The sequence below is a fragment of the Sebastes umbrosus genome, chromosome 17 (genome assembly GCF_015220745.1).
Source record: "Sebastes umbrosus isolate fSebUmb1 chromosome 17, fSebUmb1.pri, whole genome shotgun sequence".
NCBI lineage: Eukaryota > Metazoa > Chordata > Actinopteri > Perciformes > Sebastidae > Sebastes > Sebastes umbrosus.
Window position 1 is genome coordinate 13,465,938 of NC_051285.1, and position 18,303 is coordinate 13,484,240.

Here is an 18,303-nt window from a genome sequence, read left to right on the forward strand (position 1 = left end):
GCTGGTGTGTGTTTATTATTTTAATAATAAATAACAATTCACTAAATTTACATCTATGTATTTATTTGTTAAATTTTGTTTTACAAAGTTAGGAAAGCAATGTTTAAGTCAAGCCTGATGTTGTCTTACACGTAAAACAATGATCCCAGTCTCTACACTGGTAACAGATCGGTACTCGGTATCGGCCGATACCCAAAGCCCAGGTATCGCTATCGGTATCGGGACTGAAAAAGTAGGATCAGTGCATTACTTTATACAATAGCAGGATGGAAGGAGAGACATTCAGGATTAAATATGCAGCCCGTGAATTCTCTCACATTGTATGACGCTGTTATAAAAATAGCTGATTCTATAAATGTCTGTCCCTCCAGGACGATGACAAACCCATGATAGAGGTCATGGACCAGCTGAGCCCAGCTGTAATGGACAGCTTTGTTCATGTGGCTCACTCTGACTCAGTAAGTGTATTTATGTGAAGCGTGTATCAGAAACATTAGTACATGAGATCAATTATTCATATCACAATCTTCCAAATCACTTCCTCTGCTGCTGTGTATCATTTCTAAATGCCTCCCCTCCCCTCCCTCAGTCCACCTTGCCTCTCAACCACCACGTTGACCTGCAGTGGCTAGTGGAGTGGACGGCTCGACTGGTGAGCAGCTCCTACGACGTGAAGAGCCCCAGCCACGTCTGGATCTTTGCCCAGTGTATGAAGGACCCGTGGGTGCTCTGTCTGCACATCTTCTTGCGGCAGGAGCACCTGCCCAAACACTGCCCTATCGCCCTGGGATACGCCTGGCCCTACGCTTTCACGCGGCTACAGCTGCTACTGCCACTGGTTGACCCCAAGTAAAAGAACACACATTCATTATATTCAACTATTATTAACTTATATTAACAATCTATGACCATAGAATGATCACGTATCTCAAACAACAAAAGATCCATGTCTATGAGAGATTAAAATATCTCATTATATATTTATATTCTCCCGTTGTCTTTCCGCAGCAGTCCAGTGAACGCCAAGAAGACCAGCACGGCAGGCTCCAGTGACAGCTACATCTCTCTGTGGCGTAACTACCTGATCCTGTGTCTAGGTGTGGCAAAGCCGAGCATCATGTCCCCCGGTCACCTCAGAGCCTCCACACCGGAGATCACGGCCACCACGCCCGACGGCAGCGTCACCTACGACAACAAGGTGTGTGTTTGTGCTTAACAAATGTGGGAAGTCTGGAAATATTTGAGATTTCTTAATCATTACCATGTCCTGAAAAGCTTTGGAATTTCATAGTAAGTCAGTGAGAAGAGACCTGCAACTAAAGTTTATTTTCATTATTGATTATTCTGCTGGTTATTTTTTTAAATGATTGATTAATCGTTCAGGCTCTTAAATGTCAGAAAATAGTGACAAATTTTCCGACAGAATTTAGGGCTGAATGATTTTGAAAAAATATCTAATTGCAGTGTTATTGCTGCATATAATGTAGAAATATCATTCATAACTATCAGTCAATCTATTGATATATTTTGGAGTTCAAACACATTGGAAATGGTTATTTTTTTTCTTCTCCCTAATGTGCAAAACAAACCGAATCGAAACTGTGACCCAAAAAAACGCAAATACAGACCGAACCGTGGGCTTGTTGAACCGTTGCACCACTAGCGTGCACATGGGAGAAGTTTGCCTTAAGGGCTTTATGCAAAAAAGGTTTTATTTCTACCCAAACCACAATCTTTTCGTAAACCTAAGGAGATTTCATGTTGTGATTTCGATAAAATTTTGATTAATTGTGCCGCTGCATCACAATTTCCAAGAGAAAACCCTAACCAGCAGTCCAAAATCCAGTAATATTCAATTTATAATGATATAAAAGAAAGAAAAGCAACAATATCCTCACATTGAAGATGTTGTAACAAGAGAATGATTGGTATTTTTGCTTGAAAAGACTGACAAAATTGCAGCAAATTGATCTTTGATCGACTTATTGATTAATCGTTTTAGCTCTGTCGTCATTAATCCAATTCAAGAAAAAAAAAGGATGAAAAACCCTGGACTCATAATGACAGTGATAGTGTAAAAGTGAGGTGTATATTCCAGGCAGTTTTTTTGTAAATTTGGATCAGTTTTAGTTTGTTAATGTTGCCTGATCAATGTTTGTGTGTTTCTTTTTATCTCTCAGGTGATCGGCACTCCCTCAGTAGCCTGGCTTTTAAAACAGCTCGTCCCGCTGATGAGAGCTGAGAGTTTGGAGATCACAGAGTCTCTGGTGCTGGGGTTTGGATGCACAAACGCTCTGGTCTTCAGGTACTGGCCCAGGAACATGCAGAAATACACACCTTGCATCGTACACATCAGACTTGGGTCAAGTGCTAGATATTGTTCTGACATATTTCTGATTTAATGCTCAGATGTTTAAGAATCCTAAAACTGTTTGTTATCGTTATGCGATCCAGGCCTGTTGTTCTTTTGTGTGAGCTCTTTGCTTTGGCAAAGAATAGACACACAAGGCCTGAATGGAGGGAATGCCACTAGACAGATCACAATAGAAAATGAATGATGTGCTGGATTTGATCCTAATCTCTTACATAAGAAACACTTTTCACGCTGCCTTCCTCTATTACTGAATCCCATCTGTCCTTACATTCTCTTCATAACTGAGCTGCATGCCTCCTTGACACTCAGAAAAGAAAAACTGCGTCACTGATGTAGAAGAGATTCTTTTAGAGCGACAGAGACGTATCACATTTTTGTCAAAGGACAGAGGTTTCATTGTGATTTCATTTTAAAAGAGATCATCTATTTTTTAACCCGAAATGTTTTCCAAAAGGGCGCTCGCTGTTATTAAAGAGATTAAGGTCTTCCTTGTTGGAGGATTAGTGGTTTTAGGGCATGTGACATTTGGGTTGCACAAAATGGATATCTGTTACAAACCATTCTGTTGCCTTAAAGGATGACTTCGGTATTTTTCAATGCGAGATTTCAGGACGAGACTTCTCTGAGCGAGACACACAATAACAAACAGACCAGATCAAGCGAAAGATTAAAAAAAAAAAAAAATGTATTTCTCTGTAGGGTCCTTTCCATAATGTTGTCAGACACTTATATGAACAATCTGAGCCTTCCAGTGGCAAAAACGAGAATTGACTGTCTCAGGTTGCCCCAAATGATTATATTACAGCTTGTTTAGCGGCTGGTAGCTGCAGTGTTCTCCCTCAATACTGGACCAATTTCAAAAAGTGTTTACGGTGGGAAAATATGGTCCAGGTTGAAAAATACCAAAGTCATCCTTTAAGTCAGGCCATCCTCTATCTACAGGGAAGGACAATTTGATCTGTCTCATTTAGCAACAAAGCACTGATTTTCCCCGTCTCTGATCCTGTTTATAGAGAGCTAGTTGAAGAACTCCATCCACTGATGAAGGAAGCGCTGGAACGAAGGCCTGAGGTATCACACACACACACACACACAGTGAGAAAGAACCACACTGACAGCACTGAAATAGGATCAGATTAACTTTATTGATCCCTGACAGAAAATTGTGAAAATATACTCTTGATGAAGTATAATGTTAATCCAGGGTTGGACTTCTTTTACATACAGCAGTTAATATGAGTGTAGAAGTATACAGTATTTTTCCTGTTGTATATTAGGGCTGGACCCGATTATTCCACTATTCAGTTATTCGTTCGTTGGGTAGGTATTCAGTTTTCAATTTTGGGATTTGGATATTCGTTTTTTTTGTTTTACAAACGTGTAAAATACACCAAACGTTTTGGAAAATGCTTCTTGGCCAAAGCTTTGAATATTCACTGTTGCTTACTAACGAAGCTCCAGCGCCCAAAAAATGGTATTCAGGACAGCCCTATTGTATATAGTGTATGCTCATAGCTATTAGAGATGTTGTCCATTGGTCAATAATTTATTATTTATGAAAATGGACTGCTAATGTAAAGGGAAGTTTTCCTTTCAAGAGTCCAGTATAAACACAACAACATACCTAATCTATATTAACATACATTTAGCAGTAAATGGAAAACCTGTCTGTACTTTCAGAACAAGAAGCGCAGAGAGAGGAGGGATCTTCTCAGGCTGCAGCTGCTGAGGATCTTTGAGCTGCTGGCTAATGCAGCAGTTATCAGTGACAGGTAGCACACTCATTTAATCCACTGAGTGCCCTCTAGTTGTTTTTGTTTTGGTCTGTCCTCATGCACTTGGGCTCCTTCTGTAATTTCCAGCCTGCTGATGCACAAACATGTAAAATTAAATTCTCTTCTCCTCCTCTACAGCACCAATGGAGCACTGGAGCGTGACTCCCTGGCCCTGGGCGCCTTGTTCCTGGAGTATGTGGATCTAACCCGGATGCTTCTGGAGGCTGAGAATGAGAAGGAGCTGGACGTGCTTAAAGACATCAGAGCCCATTTCAGCGGGATGGTGGCTAATCTCATCCAGTGTGTTCCTGGTAAATCATTTAATTACTTTTTTTTAATGATATTATATGTAACAATCATGGATGTATAATAAGACCTGGATACGGTGACATTGCTCAGCTTTGCTTCCAGTTTTTTTTTTCCAGTGGCCACTTGCGGTATTGCAGTAAAAAATCCCTGTGCTGCCCAAAAAGCATTTTCCTCATAGACCACAAATTGTAAAAGGGACGTCTGTAAAGCTGTTGACAGGACACCTCGCACACCTCGAAGTTCGATTGTGACTCTTTCTATTCTGAATTGTTGATCCACGGAGGTTTTATATTTGTAAAAGCTTTCCTCGAGCCGAGAAAAGAGGTTTAAACATCTGTGACGTCGTCAAAATGTAAAATCTATGGGCCGAGCGGGAACTCGTGGGCAGCAAAGAGTACAGAAGCAAAGAGACGAAACTCCGGTGTTTTTTTGACAAGAGCTGCTGCCACAACATTTATTGTATTTCTAATATTTTATTGTTCAACACAGGCCATTTCGGTAGAATATGACATTATGGGGAGCGGTATCCAGTTCTTATAATACATCCATGGTCACAATACATCGGCCTTTCAGTAGTAAATAAAATTTACTAAATGAATAAACTAAATGAATTTTAATTTGTTATCGTTGAGCATTTTCACTGTCTGACCCTCCATGTCTCTCTTCTCTCACCCTCACATCTGTGCAGTCCACCACAGGCGTTTTCTCTTCCCTCAACAGTCTCTGAGACACCACCTCTTCATCCTCTTCAGCCAGTGGGCCGGACCCTTCAGTGTCATGTTCACTCCCCTCGATCGCTACAGTGACCGCAACCACCAGATCACCCGCTACCAGTACTGTGCTCTCAAAGTAAGCGCTACCCACTACTATCCTGCTACACAGCAGGAGTTATTCTATCAGAAACCTTTAGCATTAACTCAACTTTTCTCTCCCAGGCCATGTCAGCAGTTCTGTGTTGCGGTCCAGTGTTTGACAACGTGGGTCTCTCTACTGACGGCTATCTCTACAAATGGCTTGACAACATCTTGGCCTGCCACGACATACGGGTAGGTCAACTCTGAGAGACTTCAATGTAATTTGAAATGTGTTTGGATTGTAATTTTGATTTGTATGCTTTCATCTCTTGTTAAACACATGTCTAATAACTGTATAGCTAACGTTAGCTAGCCATGCCAGTCACTGTCACCAGCATCATTTAGCGATCTACCACACTGACAGTGAATATTCACGTATCGAATGTGCCTCAAATCTCAGTCTGAAAGCCTCGGTTAACCTGCTACACAAGAGCTTTTTATCATTTTTTGGGGAGTTTCTTTCCCACAAAAGGGAGCGCAGCCTCGGCGATGACGCCATGCTTGTCTAGTCTATAGTTTGGAGCCATAAAGCTCCTCTATTATATCTTTTTTTAGGACACGGCAGGGGAACAAATCGGAGATCAGCGTTTTTGGATTTATTTATTGGTGCAACCAACTACACAGCAACTCTTCGGACTTAGAATCGGCCAATTCTATCATGATCAAACAGAAACTTACCCCAACTTATTATTACTTGTCATTCAAGTCTAAATTTTCCTTAATTCTGTTGCTCCTTTTGTGCTGTTTGCTATCAGTATATTAGTCCCTCTACATAATAACGTGTTTTCCCTACTGTAGGTGCACCGACTGGGGTGTGAGGTGGTCATCCTGCTCTTAGAACTGAACCCAGACCAGATCAATCTGTTCAACTGGGCCGTGGACCGCTGCTTCACTGGATCTTACCAGCTGGCGTCCGGCTGCTTCAAGGCCATCGCCACTGTCTGCGGCAACAGGTGGGGAATCGTGCATTTGTTAGAATCTGCCTTGCTGACGTTTTTCTCTATCAAGAAGATCCGCCAGCTCTGTAGCTTCTGACCTCCCTGCTGGACAGTTATTACTGGACAGATATTTTTAGCGCTATATCGCGATATACTGTAAAATAACATATCTGTTTGATTTAACCCTTTAATGCGTACAATCATACCAGCTGTTCCAGCAAACTAATCTGAACACTTTGAGGTGGTGTACTGGTGTACTCATATTGAAGTCATATTGGTCCTTGGAAATGTATTCTTATAAAGTTTGACTTATTATCTCTACAAAATTGATATTCTTCTCAAAATACAATTTTTTTTTTTTAATTATCATTAATTTTTATTTAATATTTATTTGTTTTGTTGACAGAATGACTTTTTGAATTTATGTGTCACGTTCACCGGAAGATCACTTTCATTTTGAAATCAGTTTTTGGTCGCTTTTATTTTGAAGCCAGTTCTTGCACCCTCTTACCGTAATGCCTAGTATATACACGTACCACAAAAGAACATGGGGGCTAGTTTGACCGTTTCTTTTTTAAGTGGAGGCTGGCATCTTCATCACCTTTCCTGACCTCAACACGTATAAACTGTCTTTGGCGCTTCACTTCTTTTCCGCTCTCTCCAGGCTCTTTCCCTGTTCCCTGCTTCCCTCCAGATATAAAAACACACGCCCCATACGCACATCCATGCTCATACGCCGCATGTACTCGCCCAGGAGAGTGTGTCTGTGAGAGGGAGAGAGCTGCGGGAGAAGCAGAGCCCCAAAGCGAGCCTTATGCCGATTGCTTAATATTTGTACTCGATGTTGGCGATAAAGTCATTTACTACATCCCACGTAGAACAAGCCACAATGCATCGAGTATATTCGATATATCGCCCACCCCTTTTTGAAATGTTATTCCCCACACTGCCCACAACTGTCTGTTAACAGTTAGATTTCATTGTAATAAGCAACTAATGACCGTTTCTCCTCACTTTGCCAGGAATTACCCCTGTGACCTTGTGACCTTGCTCAATCTGGTGTTATTTAAGGCCTCAGACACCAGCAGGGAGATATATGAGATCTCAATGCAGCTGATGCAGGTACATACACACATACGTAAAGGGTACATAAGCACAGTTCTAATGTTAAATATGTATTAATTGCATGCAAAGTGGTGGGAAAGGCGAGCACAAGCATAAAGCCGAAACCTGCCAGTGCATTTGGACTGTAACAGATAACTAATATGTGTGCAGGTGCTGGAGTCTAAGTTGTGTGCGTACTCTAAGCGGATGGTGGAGCAGAAGCCCGGTAATATTTTGTATGGAACACACGGCCCCCTCCCTCCCCTGTACAGCGTCAACCTGTCTCAACTCTCCATCCAGCTGGCCAGCATGTACCCAGAGCTCACTCTGCCACTTTTCTCAGGTACAGTAGAGTGTATCCAGTACAAGATACTGGATACACTTCATTACAAATTGTCCAGGAAACAGGACCGAGACTGGAATCCTATTATGTTTCTTTTGTGGAGAACAGTACATCCTAATTGCAGGCGTAAATAAAAACTCCACTTCACAAACCAGCCCTATTATGTCTCCCTACAGTATCATGTTTCAACAGCAAACACTGTATATCAGATTAAGGAAAAAGTGCTGTGTTATCGTGACATTACGGGCAGATTACGGGTGATCTACAAAACAGCACAATATCTTTGAACCCTCACATTCAAAACTCCCTAAAGGACAGTTGTTAAATTGGTAATTTATAAATGATGGTTATTATAAAGTGTTATCGTTAAATTGGCTCCCAATGTCTTTCTCCTGTTATTGAACACATTTAAAAAGCGCTTCTAACATTAATTCCTCTGACATGTTTTTTGCCCGTACAGAGGTGAGCCAGCGTTTCTCAACCACCCACCCCAACGGCAGACAGATCATGCTCTCCTACCTGCTACCCTGGCTCAGTAACATTGAGCTGGTGGACACGGGGCTCCTACCCCCGGCCTCAAGCCCCTGCACACCAGAGGAAGAGCCTCGCGGTCCGGGCCAGGGCATCGGTCTGTCCCCCAGCCTAAGAGGCAACGGCTGGGGCTCCCTGCAGGCGACTTCGCTGGTGCTCAACAACCTCATGTTCATGACTGCTAAGGTAGGAAGCCATGTTTGTCAAATTACTTCCCCTTTTCCAGTGTAGTCGCCTGCATTTTAACTGCATTTTTTCTTCTTCACATTATCAGTACGGAGACGAGGTTCCTGGCCCAGAGATCGAGACTGCCTGGAACGCTCTGGTGTCCAACGAGAGGTGGAGCAACAACTTACGGATCACCCTGCAGTTCCTCATCAGCCTGTGTGGAGTCAGCAGTGACACCACACTGTTGCCTTATGTAAGTACAGTCCGTACAAACCGACACGCCGCTCTAAAGAGAGCGGCTAAAGAGTTGTAACTTCCAGTTTTCAAAGTGATTTAAATACCATAACAAATGTGCAGAGATGATGTGAATTAATATTTGTTTTAGATAAAGAAAGTGGTGATCTACCTGTGTCGCAACAACACCATCCAGACTATGGAGGAGCTCCTGTTTGAGCTGCAGCAGACTGACCCAGTCAACCCTGTGGTCTTGCACTGTGACAACCCTCCCTTCTATCGCTTCGCTGCCAGCAACAAAGCCTCCACCTCACAGACAGGTGAGAGGAGACGTTCCTGTCACATTTTCATCTCAACTTTCAGCTCGAACTTGACAGCTGTTTATGTGACAGATGATTGATTGTACTGTATTTCTGAAGATTATCTCTGAAATGTGTTTTACGTAGGCACCACGTCCAGCAGTAACACTGTGGTGGCTGGACAGGATAACCTGACAGACACAGATGAGAACAAGCTGGTCAGAGAGAGTGAAGAGCGGTCAGTATTAATACATTCTTTTAATATATGTCTCTCAAGAGGCTTGTGCAAGCAGATAAAATATGTCCGCATCATTTCAGTTACGCAGTCATATTAGCATAAGACTTTAAAGTCACGAAGCAAGACTGTACACTTTGCAAACTCTGAATTTTTAACTTTTAATTTCATGCTTTTGTACCAGCATGGCCAGGGCTCACAACAGACTGGAGTCTCGCTACAGCAACAGCTCGGGAGGCTCCTACGAGGATGAAAAGAGTAAGTTGTCTTGGTTGTCATGAGAATGAATATGTACAAACTTGCTGTACTTGTACAATGTGTACTCGGACACACAGCCCACGGGGACTCGCAGCTGTCTGATATTTGTAAAGACCTCCAGGACAAGGATTCTTCCTATCAGTCCCTAGTGTTCAACAGTTTAACCTAAGAGTTTGATGCTCATTGTCACTAATCCCCTTCGTACAGGCTGAATAAACACGGCTATTCTGGTGTGGCCAGGCTGAAAACTGTGTGTCGTATTCACTGCATTCGTTGGTAATGTTGGAGTTGTATATCATTTGGACATGAGCCAAGGCCCACCACTGTCCCCTATGACACAGATACACAGATTTAACCTCAGCCACACTGATGGTCAGTCTATCTTTAGCAAGTGTATGTGTTGGAAGGCTTCCAGGCATGACTCTGCTGCTGGTAGTCCTCATGTGACCAAGCAGAGCTCTTAACCAACCAAGTGCAAGGGTGGGTCCATTTTTTCAGAAACTGGACCCTTCATGTTTTTCTTCAAGCCAGCGTTTGACTTGAAAATGAGCTCGGTGGCAACGTTTATGATACTTTCATGTTTTGTTCAGCAAGATAATCTCCACAAATGACCACTTTTATGATTTTTGAAGTGTGAATGCAATTGGCAGAAGTAAAAAGCTAACGTTAGGCTATAAACAAACTACACCACGGTCGCATGAATGCAAGTATGAACAAGAAGAAGAAGAAGAAAGGCACTTTATTGATCCTCGAGGGGACATTTTTTTTCCACTCTGTTATTTTACACATTACATTGTACACACAGGCCCGAAATACACACACACATGCACAAACAGGACCTATATGCATGCATTAATGGAGATATGTCAGAGCGAGGGGGGCTGCCCTTGACAGGCGCACCGAGCGGTTGGGGGTTTGGTGCCTTGCTCAAGGGCATCTCGGCAGTGCCCAAGCCACACTTAGTACTTGGTCCATGTGTGTGTTCCCAAGCCAAGTCCCTATGGACTGAGCTACTGCCGCCCACATGGCTGTAAATGTGGACGAGTGGGCATGATGACGTTCAGTAGTCTCATTTAGCCACTTGTTAGCCGCCGCCTTTTTTGAGACACGTAAAAGCTTCAAAATTAACGAGTGGGATATTTATTTATGTATTTTACTACTACTACTATACTAAATATTGTGATTGGTCTATTTTTGTAGCTGACCCACTCCCACCATATGCTGGTTGGTTACTGGGTGTTCTGGAGACCAACCATCCTCAGCCGTTACCCATGCCTGTTAATGGAGGCTGCTGGGCTCCTCTGGTCGACTACCTCCCAGAAACCATCACACCTCGAGGACCATTGCACAGGTACAGCATACACAAACACACTCTACACTACAGACAATCTACTCTGAAACAACCACAGAAATCACACACAGAAAACAGACGGTGGTGTTACTATCAGCAAAGGATCAGCAGACTCAGCAAAGCAAGGTATTTTCTCACACAGACTAGTTACACCTCCTCACAGATGACCTTATAAACTCCAGCGCAGAATGAAACCCAGCCAGCTCGCTCTGTCTCTGCTATGTAGAGAATGTATATTAGGAGGGATTTACTAATTCATCTCTCTCGACACCTCAGAAGTCATTACTGAAGATTACATTAGATTTATGATGCATGTATTTACAATAAATTACAGCCGAGCAGACTGTTATATTACATTAATGAGGCTTTTTATGCAGGCAATTACAGTTTCTGTATATTCGGTTTGTCATGTTAATTATCATTCAGCACTAACAGAAGCCTCACAAGCAGCAATATATAAGCAAAGCCAGTTTCTAGTATGAGAATTTAATAATGATGTGCACTGAGTGACAGATACACCTGCCTAAAGAAAGTTTCTGGAAATTCTTTTGTTTTTTGCACAATCTGTGTCTCAGTTGTCTCGAGCACATTCCTTATCTTGCTCATACAGATCCTCTTTATGACGGAAGTACATTTAAGGGATACAAGTAATTTTTAAAAATATAGGTTTTTCTCTTGAATGTAGTTGTATTGAGTTTTTTCTATTCTGATTTGATTTCGAGCACAATGATTAGTTGATTGAAAACGTATCAAACTGGACTTGAACTTGGTTTCTCAGGTGTAATATTGCAGTGATCTTCATGACTGAAATGGTGGTGGACCACAGCGTGAGGGAAGACTGGGCTTTACACCTGCCCCTGCTGCTACATGCCCTCTTCTTGGGTAGGTGTACACCACACACACACATACACCATAACTCAGATATGGTCTCCTACCCTTCTCTTGGTACCAGTCTAACCATTAGCTGATTAATCTTGAAAAGAAGAGGAATGAAAAGTGTAATTAGTTGTTGTACAAGTTTATTCATTAGGATAAACACCTTGAGATGAACCATTTCATTTTTCGAGGGGGTCCTAAAATACAATACAAACAAAAATTAATAACAAGAAACAAAACAAAGACATTTAAGTATTTGGAAAGATAAAAACAAAAATCTACAATTCAGTCGACACACTAGAACAATAAACACACAAACATCAGAAAGAAGAGTACATCGATGAACACAGCCACTTTATGGCCACAGAGAGGTGGTGAACAAATGGAAACAGTAAAAACAAAACACAGCCTAAATGCCATGCACATTTTGACCAGATGTTTTTTGGAGAGTGCCATATTCCTGTGTGAAAAACTGGACTAGCTGGCTGGCCAACCGTATGAACTCAGAGAAGTTCTCCAGCCGGTCTCACTCTTATCTCCCAATGAGGGAACGTGAGGTGGACTTAAAGGAACTAAAAAGATAAGATCGACAATCAGCATTCACTCTCCTGTCAAAAAAGGGTGTTACACACAGACACATACGCACCAAAATAACCTTGAGGTGTGTAGGTGTTTTCTGTGACGTCTGATAAGCTCGTCGCGTGACAGTGTGAGGTTTTATCTCCGTCCCTCACAGACGTGCATTTCAGGACAGACCGCTCTCTTGAGTCACCGAAGACACAGACACATTCCCCAGGGCCTGCATTACTCACCTAGACACGTGGACACATACCTACCCTGTCAGCTGTGCAGAAATGTATTATTATCAGTGGGACTGAAAAGTGAAGCCGATGCTGAAGTGCCTTAAACTTGCATTCTTTCTAATAGCCAGCAGGGGGCGACTCCTCTGGTTGTATAAAGAAGTCTGATTTTATGGAAGTCTATGAGAAAGTTGCCTAAAAATGTCTTATTCAGTGTTCAGTTGGGCTTAGCTCCACCCTCTCGTGTCTCTCCCATCACCGCCGCTCTCTCTCTCTCTCTTGCTTCACCACTTCCTTCTCACACACACAATCTACACACACTTTACACACTGGCTCTGCTCCAAATGACTTACGCTACTCTTACAACAACTTGCTCTAGAGAGGGACATTCACGTTTTTCGTGTCAGCCACCGTAGTTCTTCTACACGCTTGGCCCACGGGACAGGCTTCAGTTGGTTGCAATCTGCAACCTCAGCACTAGATACCGCCAGATCCTACATACTGCTCTTTTAATATATGTTGTCCCTATAGATAATAAAAGATAAAATAAAAAAAACAACTAAATTTTTTATTTACAGCAAGACAGATATTCAGATAAATGTCAGCATCGGTACAAGCTGTAGTATAGTATAGTAATTTTAGTCCTGTTGTTGTCTTACTGGATGTGTATTTTATTGGCCAGGTTTGGACCACTACCGACCAGAGGTCTATGAACACAGCAAACGCCTCCTTCTCCACCTCCTCATTGCCCTCTCCTGCAACAACAACTTCCAGGTCAGAGTGGGATCCTAATACTTGTTATTTTTTAGGCCATTTTAGCTTGTATTTACATTGTATTTCATATCGTGAACCCTCCTTTTTGTTGTTTCCAGGTAATAGCCTCAGTTCTGATGCTGACGAGAGAGATCAGTGACAACAAGACCCTCACCATTAAGTCCAGCTACCACACAGAGTACCAGCAGTCACGTGAGTAGAAAATACTCCACATGCATACACACGTTTATTAATCCTGTGACATTTACCAGCGTATAGATTGATTGTTCGATCAGTTTTCACATGAGAGAACCGATAAAAACACGTGCTGAAACAGCACGTAGTACACTTTATTCTGTATACTCTTTCATCATGTTCCCTTAGATGCACCTGACTTCCTGCGAGAGTGGCAGGCGTCTCCAGTGGCGGACTCCGGCCTCAGCTCCACCTCAAACTCCTCCTCTGCCAGTCTGGGTGGCGGCAGCACTGCAGGCAGTGTTGGAAATTTGCCCCTTGTGACACCCGATGACCTGGAGGACCTCGAGGATACGGCCAATGAAACTGACGAGAAGACAAACAAACTCATCGAGTTCCTCTCCACAAGGTACGCACACCTCCAGGGCATTTTGTGCAACTCTAGAAGTTTGGCGTACAAATGTTCGAGCAGGCGTGTTAGTGAAGTGCATGCGTGTGTGTGTGCACATAGTCAAAGTGCTTGTGTAACGTGTATGTGGTGCTACTGGTGGTGGGTATACAGTGCCTGGAGTACTGTGTTGTCGTTGCTCAGAGCGTTTGGGCCGCTGTGGGTGCACGAGGACATCACGCCAAAGAACCCCAACTCCAAGAGCACGGATCAGCTCTCCAACTTCCTCCGCCACGTCGTCTCTGTCTTCAAGGAGTCCAAGTCAGGTGAGACACCGCTCACGTTAATGCCAAATGTCTTTTACTGAATATCAGAATTATCAGGGCTCACTTACTAGCTTATGATTCATGTGTGGCATTGCTGAAAATCCATTTTCAATTTTCAAATGATTTGTTTAAAGCTCTCATCTGTGTTCTGCCATGAGGCAATCCACCAGACTTAATGCAAAATCCAACACATTTGCACAAAATAAATAATAAAACGTTTAGGGGCAAATAAAGACTGCCAATCTGCAATTTTCTTAGAAGTAATAACCCATATCCCCAAACAAACTTGCATGTATGTATCTTTTATGTGTCTTTGTACCCGTCTGCTTATACAGACTTCCACCTGGAGCATCAGCTGAGTGACGTGGCTTTACAGACGGCTCTGTGCAGCTCCTCACGTCACTATGCCGGCCGCTCTTTCCAAATCTTCAGAGCCCTCAAACAGCCGATCAACAACCACGCTGTCTCCGACCTGGTCTCGCGCCTCGTCGAGGTAGTGGGAGAACACGGCGACGAGGTGCAGGTGAGTGATATCGAGAGATTGTCGGGTTAGAAACAATAGTATATGAGAAAACTATTAGAGCACTTAACTTCCTCTTTAATCTGCAAATAAGAGTGCATGTTGGTGCTGATGAGTGTGGTCGTTTAACCCTTTAAAAACGGACCTTCCGGGGGCAGCCATTGGAGGTTGCTGTTTTCATGATCCTGCTTAAATCAATCTCAAATAAAAACCATAATAGCTGTAGCATTCATTCTTTTTGCAGTGGAAAGCTAAGGCTTCTGTCTTTCGCGTCATCTTTCCATCACTCATGATGGCGTCATTACATTACGTTACGTGCGGTACAAAATGTGGTGACAATGCGCGGTGGCAACAGATTTCCCCGCGTGAGACCGCTGTTTGTATGATCCTGTTTAAATCAATCTAAAATAAAAAAAACATAATAGCTAGAGCATTCATTCTTTTTGCAGCAGAAAGCCAAGGCGTCTGTCTTTCGCGTCATCTTTCATTGGATGCTCGTGACAACATCATTAAGTTTCGTTACATGTGGAACGTAACAAAACTATCAAAAAGCCTTTGCACTTGTTCTGCTCATTAAAATGAGCATATCTTAAAAACTAAAAAATGTGCTTACTTCAAATAACTTATGAAGTGTTAAGAAATATTTTGTTCAATATTTTGTTTTGTTCGTGTTTTTTAAAATATGTTTTGTGTGTTTATTTGGTAACATTTTATGGAAAACATGTCTTATTAAGACACAATTTCAATACTTTTATCGATTATTATGGTTTATTGAATTATATAACCTTTTAGCTTATGTTGTACAGATTTTAGGGATATGAAGAATTTGAAAATACACCAAGAAATGACATCACAATAAACAAAAATACAAATTTAGGCACTAGCGGACCCTTTCTATTGCAGAGTTCAAAGGGTTAATTCAACAACACGTGTGTTTCAGGGCTACGTGATGGAGGTGCTGTTGACGCTGGAGTCAGTGGTGGTGAATCTGGCCGAGTGTCTGAAAAACAGCGACCTTATGGCAGCTCTAACCAGGTAGGCTCTTTATGAGTACAAAATATCAATTCATCCAGCCTTTATGTTGCGAAAACTCACTTCCTAGTGATTTTAGGACTCTATATTCAGGTGTATTCACTTTTTCTGTGTCTGATTCACAGGACGTCCTCACCCGACTTCGTGACTAGTGACAAACTGATGAACAGAAAGAGCACAGGTCAGTTGAACTTCCCCGGCCCTGGATTTGTAGGTCTGTCGTCACAACGCCACCAGCGCTCCTACTCGGTTCCCAAGAAGTTTGGCGAGTGCGGCCACCAGTTGAGTGATCCTCCTCGCAGCGCAACTCTGGATCGCATTCAGGCAAGAAAAATGAAGACTGATGTTTAGTGTGACACCTTAATGCTGGAGCAGACTTGTTGAACACAGTGCGTCTCACTAATTCTGTGTTATATTTACGTTCAATCTACAGGCCTGCAACAGTCATGGCCTCGCCCGAACAGGAAGAACACCCGGGTCTTGCACGTCATCGACCAATCGCATCGATCCCAGCGTTCTATCGGATCCCGCCCACGTTTCCCATCCGTCAACAATACTGGCCACGGTCTTCTGGGTGGCGGTAGCCCTCATGGAGTCAGACTTTGAGTTTGAATATCAGATGTCACTTCGCCTCGTTCACAAGTTGCTGTCAAAGGTAGATGAGATGAATTTGCGGATCTTAGAGGGGAAGTTATGTTATTGTAGAAGCAAAAATTTCGGACAGAGGTAACAGAAGAAGAAGGCTGTGCAGCTCCTTATTACCAACTGGCTCAACTGAGAAGAGCACCACAGGGCTAAAAATTGTGCTGTTTATTATATTTTTTAATTAAAAAATTGGATTCCCAGCTATCAGCACTTTGCAAAGTATGAGCAATTGGCTATAAAACCAAATCTCAGGTTGTCAGAATACATTTCAGGAGGAAAACTAAATACTACAATCAACTTCCAGTTTCAGTTTAACCAAAAAAAACTCTTATTTCCCAGGTGCCCTTAGACAGAGCAGAGAACCGCGAACGCCTCGAGAAGCTGCAGGCTCAGCTGAGGTGGAGCGGCTTCTCTGGGATTCAGCAGCTTTTGTTGAAGGGTTTTACCTCCCAGGCCACCTCCGACCTCACCTTACAGCTCTTCTGCCAGCTCACGCCAGTCTCCCGCGTGCCTGTTGTTGACAGCTCTCAGTCTATAGGTAGGTAATCTTCACCACTGTATTAGCTCAAAACAGTCTGTAGTTTTCATTTATACCAGGTGGTGTTGGAAGTTCAACCTCTTCTCTCGGTTTCAGGTTTCCCTCTGAATGTGCTGTGTCTGCTGCCTCACCTGGTGCTGCACTTTGGCCACCCAACTCAGTTTTGCAAGGAGAGCGCTGAGAGGATCGCACAAGTACGCTACACTTCTTCACTTGAGCCTTTAGTTTACTTCAGTTTTCTTTCGGTTAGGTCAGGCTTTATTAAAGCGTTAAAGCAAGTTTGTCTGAAGAAAAAAAAGGCATGAGGCATAAACATGCACAGAAAAGATAAGTACAGGCTCTCTCTTTTCCCTCTCTCAGGTGTGTTTAGTGGAGAAGAACACAAAGCTGTCCCATTTGGCCCATGTGATGACTCTCTATAAGACACGCTCTTACACGCGGGATCCTTTCTCCTGGGTCAGTGTGGTTTGCCGCTACCTTCATGAGGCTTTCTCCGACATCACACTCAACATGGTGACCTATATGGCTGAGGTAAGCACTGATAAATATGCATTGCATACCTTATTTATAGGTTTACATCGTTAGCTTCCTCCCAGTGTGATACACTACAAGTAGGGATGTACGCGATTAGTCGACTAGTCACTTAAACATTGATACCCTCGCTAGTCGGCTCCAGAAATACTAGTCGGTTTTAATAATGTACACATTTAAATTACATAATGACATATGCTGTCTCAGCTGTTGCATTGGAGAGCTGCCGCGTCGCAGTCTGTAAGCGATGCCATGTTTCATCAAATATTACACCACACACCGAGGTCGTGACCAGTGGTAATCCAATCACCTACAGTCTAGGGTTATATTGACCATACACCCGTGGAGATGAATTTAGTGGTTGTATGCTTTGTCACTCACTGAATGTCTCTTTTCATCTTTCAGCTGCTGGATAAGGGTCTTCCCAGCATGCAACAGTCTCTCCTCCAGATCATCTACTGCCTGCTCAGCCATATGGACCTGACTGCTGTACAAGTCAAAATGTTCAACGGTGATGTCACGAAGACCATTGAGAAGTTTGTCCAGGTAACTCTACTACACTACTTTGTGTTAGCTATTCCACTACCTCTCAGTGTGATTTTAAAAGTATGCACTGCTGTCTCTTTTATACTGTGTTTGTGATGCCATAGACCATACACTGGAAGGATGCCTTAAACATCTTGAAACTGGTGGTATCGCGCTCTGCCAGCCTAGTTCACCCGTCATACGGCCACTCGCAGGGTGACCTGTCCAACCTGGAGGTCAGCAGGGTGTGGGACGGCTCAGCCAAGGCTCTGCCGGGAAAAACACTGGACTTCACCTTTGACATCTCTGAGGTGACAAACATTTGAGAGAAAAAGAAAAAAAAAGGACTACATGTAATAAATGTTTGTGAGATTCAAACCACTCAAACATTTTTCACGAGG

General features: G+C 42.9%; 1 protein-coding gene across 11 annotated transcripts in view; it reads left to right on the plus strand.

Annotated features, from left to right (window-relative positions):
* Positions 1-18,303, plus strand: part of fryb (furry homolog b (Drosophila)) — a 73,902-nt gene that overhangs the window by 44,724 nt on the left and 10,875 nt on the right. For 6 of the 11 annotated variants that reach the window (XM_037748832.1, XM_037748825.1, XM_037748823.1 and 3 more), the window contains exons 21-52: positions 372-458; positions 590-849; positions 1,009-1,198; positions 2,181-2,305; positions 3,388-3,445; positions 4,055-4,146; positions 4,288-4,460; positions 5,147-5,307; positions 5,394-5,504; positions 6,111-6,265; positions 7,273-7,372; positions 7,526-7,697; positions 8,158-8,414; positions 8,503-8,649; positions 8,782-8,950; positions 9,077-9,167; positions 9,349-9,422; positions 10,623-10,773; positions 11,552-11,655; positions 13,132-13,223; positions 13,322-13,415; positions 13,587-13,806; positions 13,960-14,111; positions 14,447-14,634; positions 15,572-15,666; positions 15,789-15,987; positions 16,097-16,318; positions 16,648-16,846; positions 16,943-17,040; positions 17,207-17,377; positions 17,783-17,923; positions 18,028-18,213. In XM_037748832.1, the coding sequence (XP_037604760.1) occupies positions 372-458; positions 590-849; positions 1,009-1,198; positions 2,181-2,305; positions 3,388-3,445; positions 4,055-4,146; positions 4,288-4,460; positions 5,147-5,307; positions 5,394-5,504; positions 6,111-6,265; positions 7,273-7,372; positions 7,526-7,697; positions 8,158-8,414; positions 8,503-8,649; positions 8,782-8,950; positions 9,077-9,167; positions 9,349-9,422; positions 10,623-10,773; positions 11,552-11,655; positions 13,132-13,223; positions 13,322-13,415; positions 13,587-13,806; positions 13,960-14,111; positions 14,447-14,634; positions 15,572-15,666; positions 15,789-15,987; positions 16,097-16,318; positions 16,648-16,846; positions 16,943-17,040; positions 17,207-17,377; positions 17,783-17,923; positions 18,028-18,213 (4,734 nt within the window). The remainder of the gene's footprint in view (positions 1-371; positions 459-589; positions 850-1,008; positions 1,199-2,180; positions 2,306-3,387; positions 3,446-4,054; positions 4,147-4,287; positions 4,461-5,146; positions 5,308-5,393; positions 5,505-6,110; positions 6,266-7,272; positions 7,373-7,525; positions 7,698-8,157; positions 8,415-8,502; positions 8,650-8,781; positions 8,951-9,076; positions 9,168-9,348; positions 9,423-10,622; positions 10,774-11,551; positions 11,656-13,131; positions 13,224-13,321; positions 13,416-13,586; positions 13,807-13,959; positions 14,112-14,446; positions 14,635-15,571; positions 15,667-15,788; positions 15,988-16,096; positions 16,319-16,647; positions 16,847-16,942; positions 17,041-17,206; positions 17,378-17,782; positions 17,924-18,027; positions 18,214-18,303) is intronic. The other 5 variants (XM_037748828.1, XM_037748827.1, XM_037748831.1 and 2 more) reach the window with 1 other exon arrangement.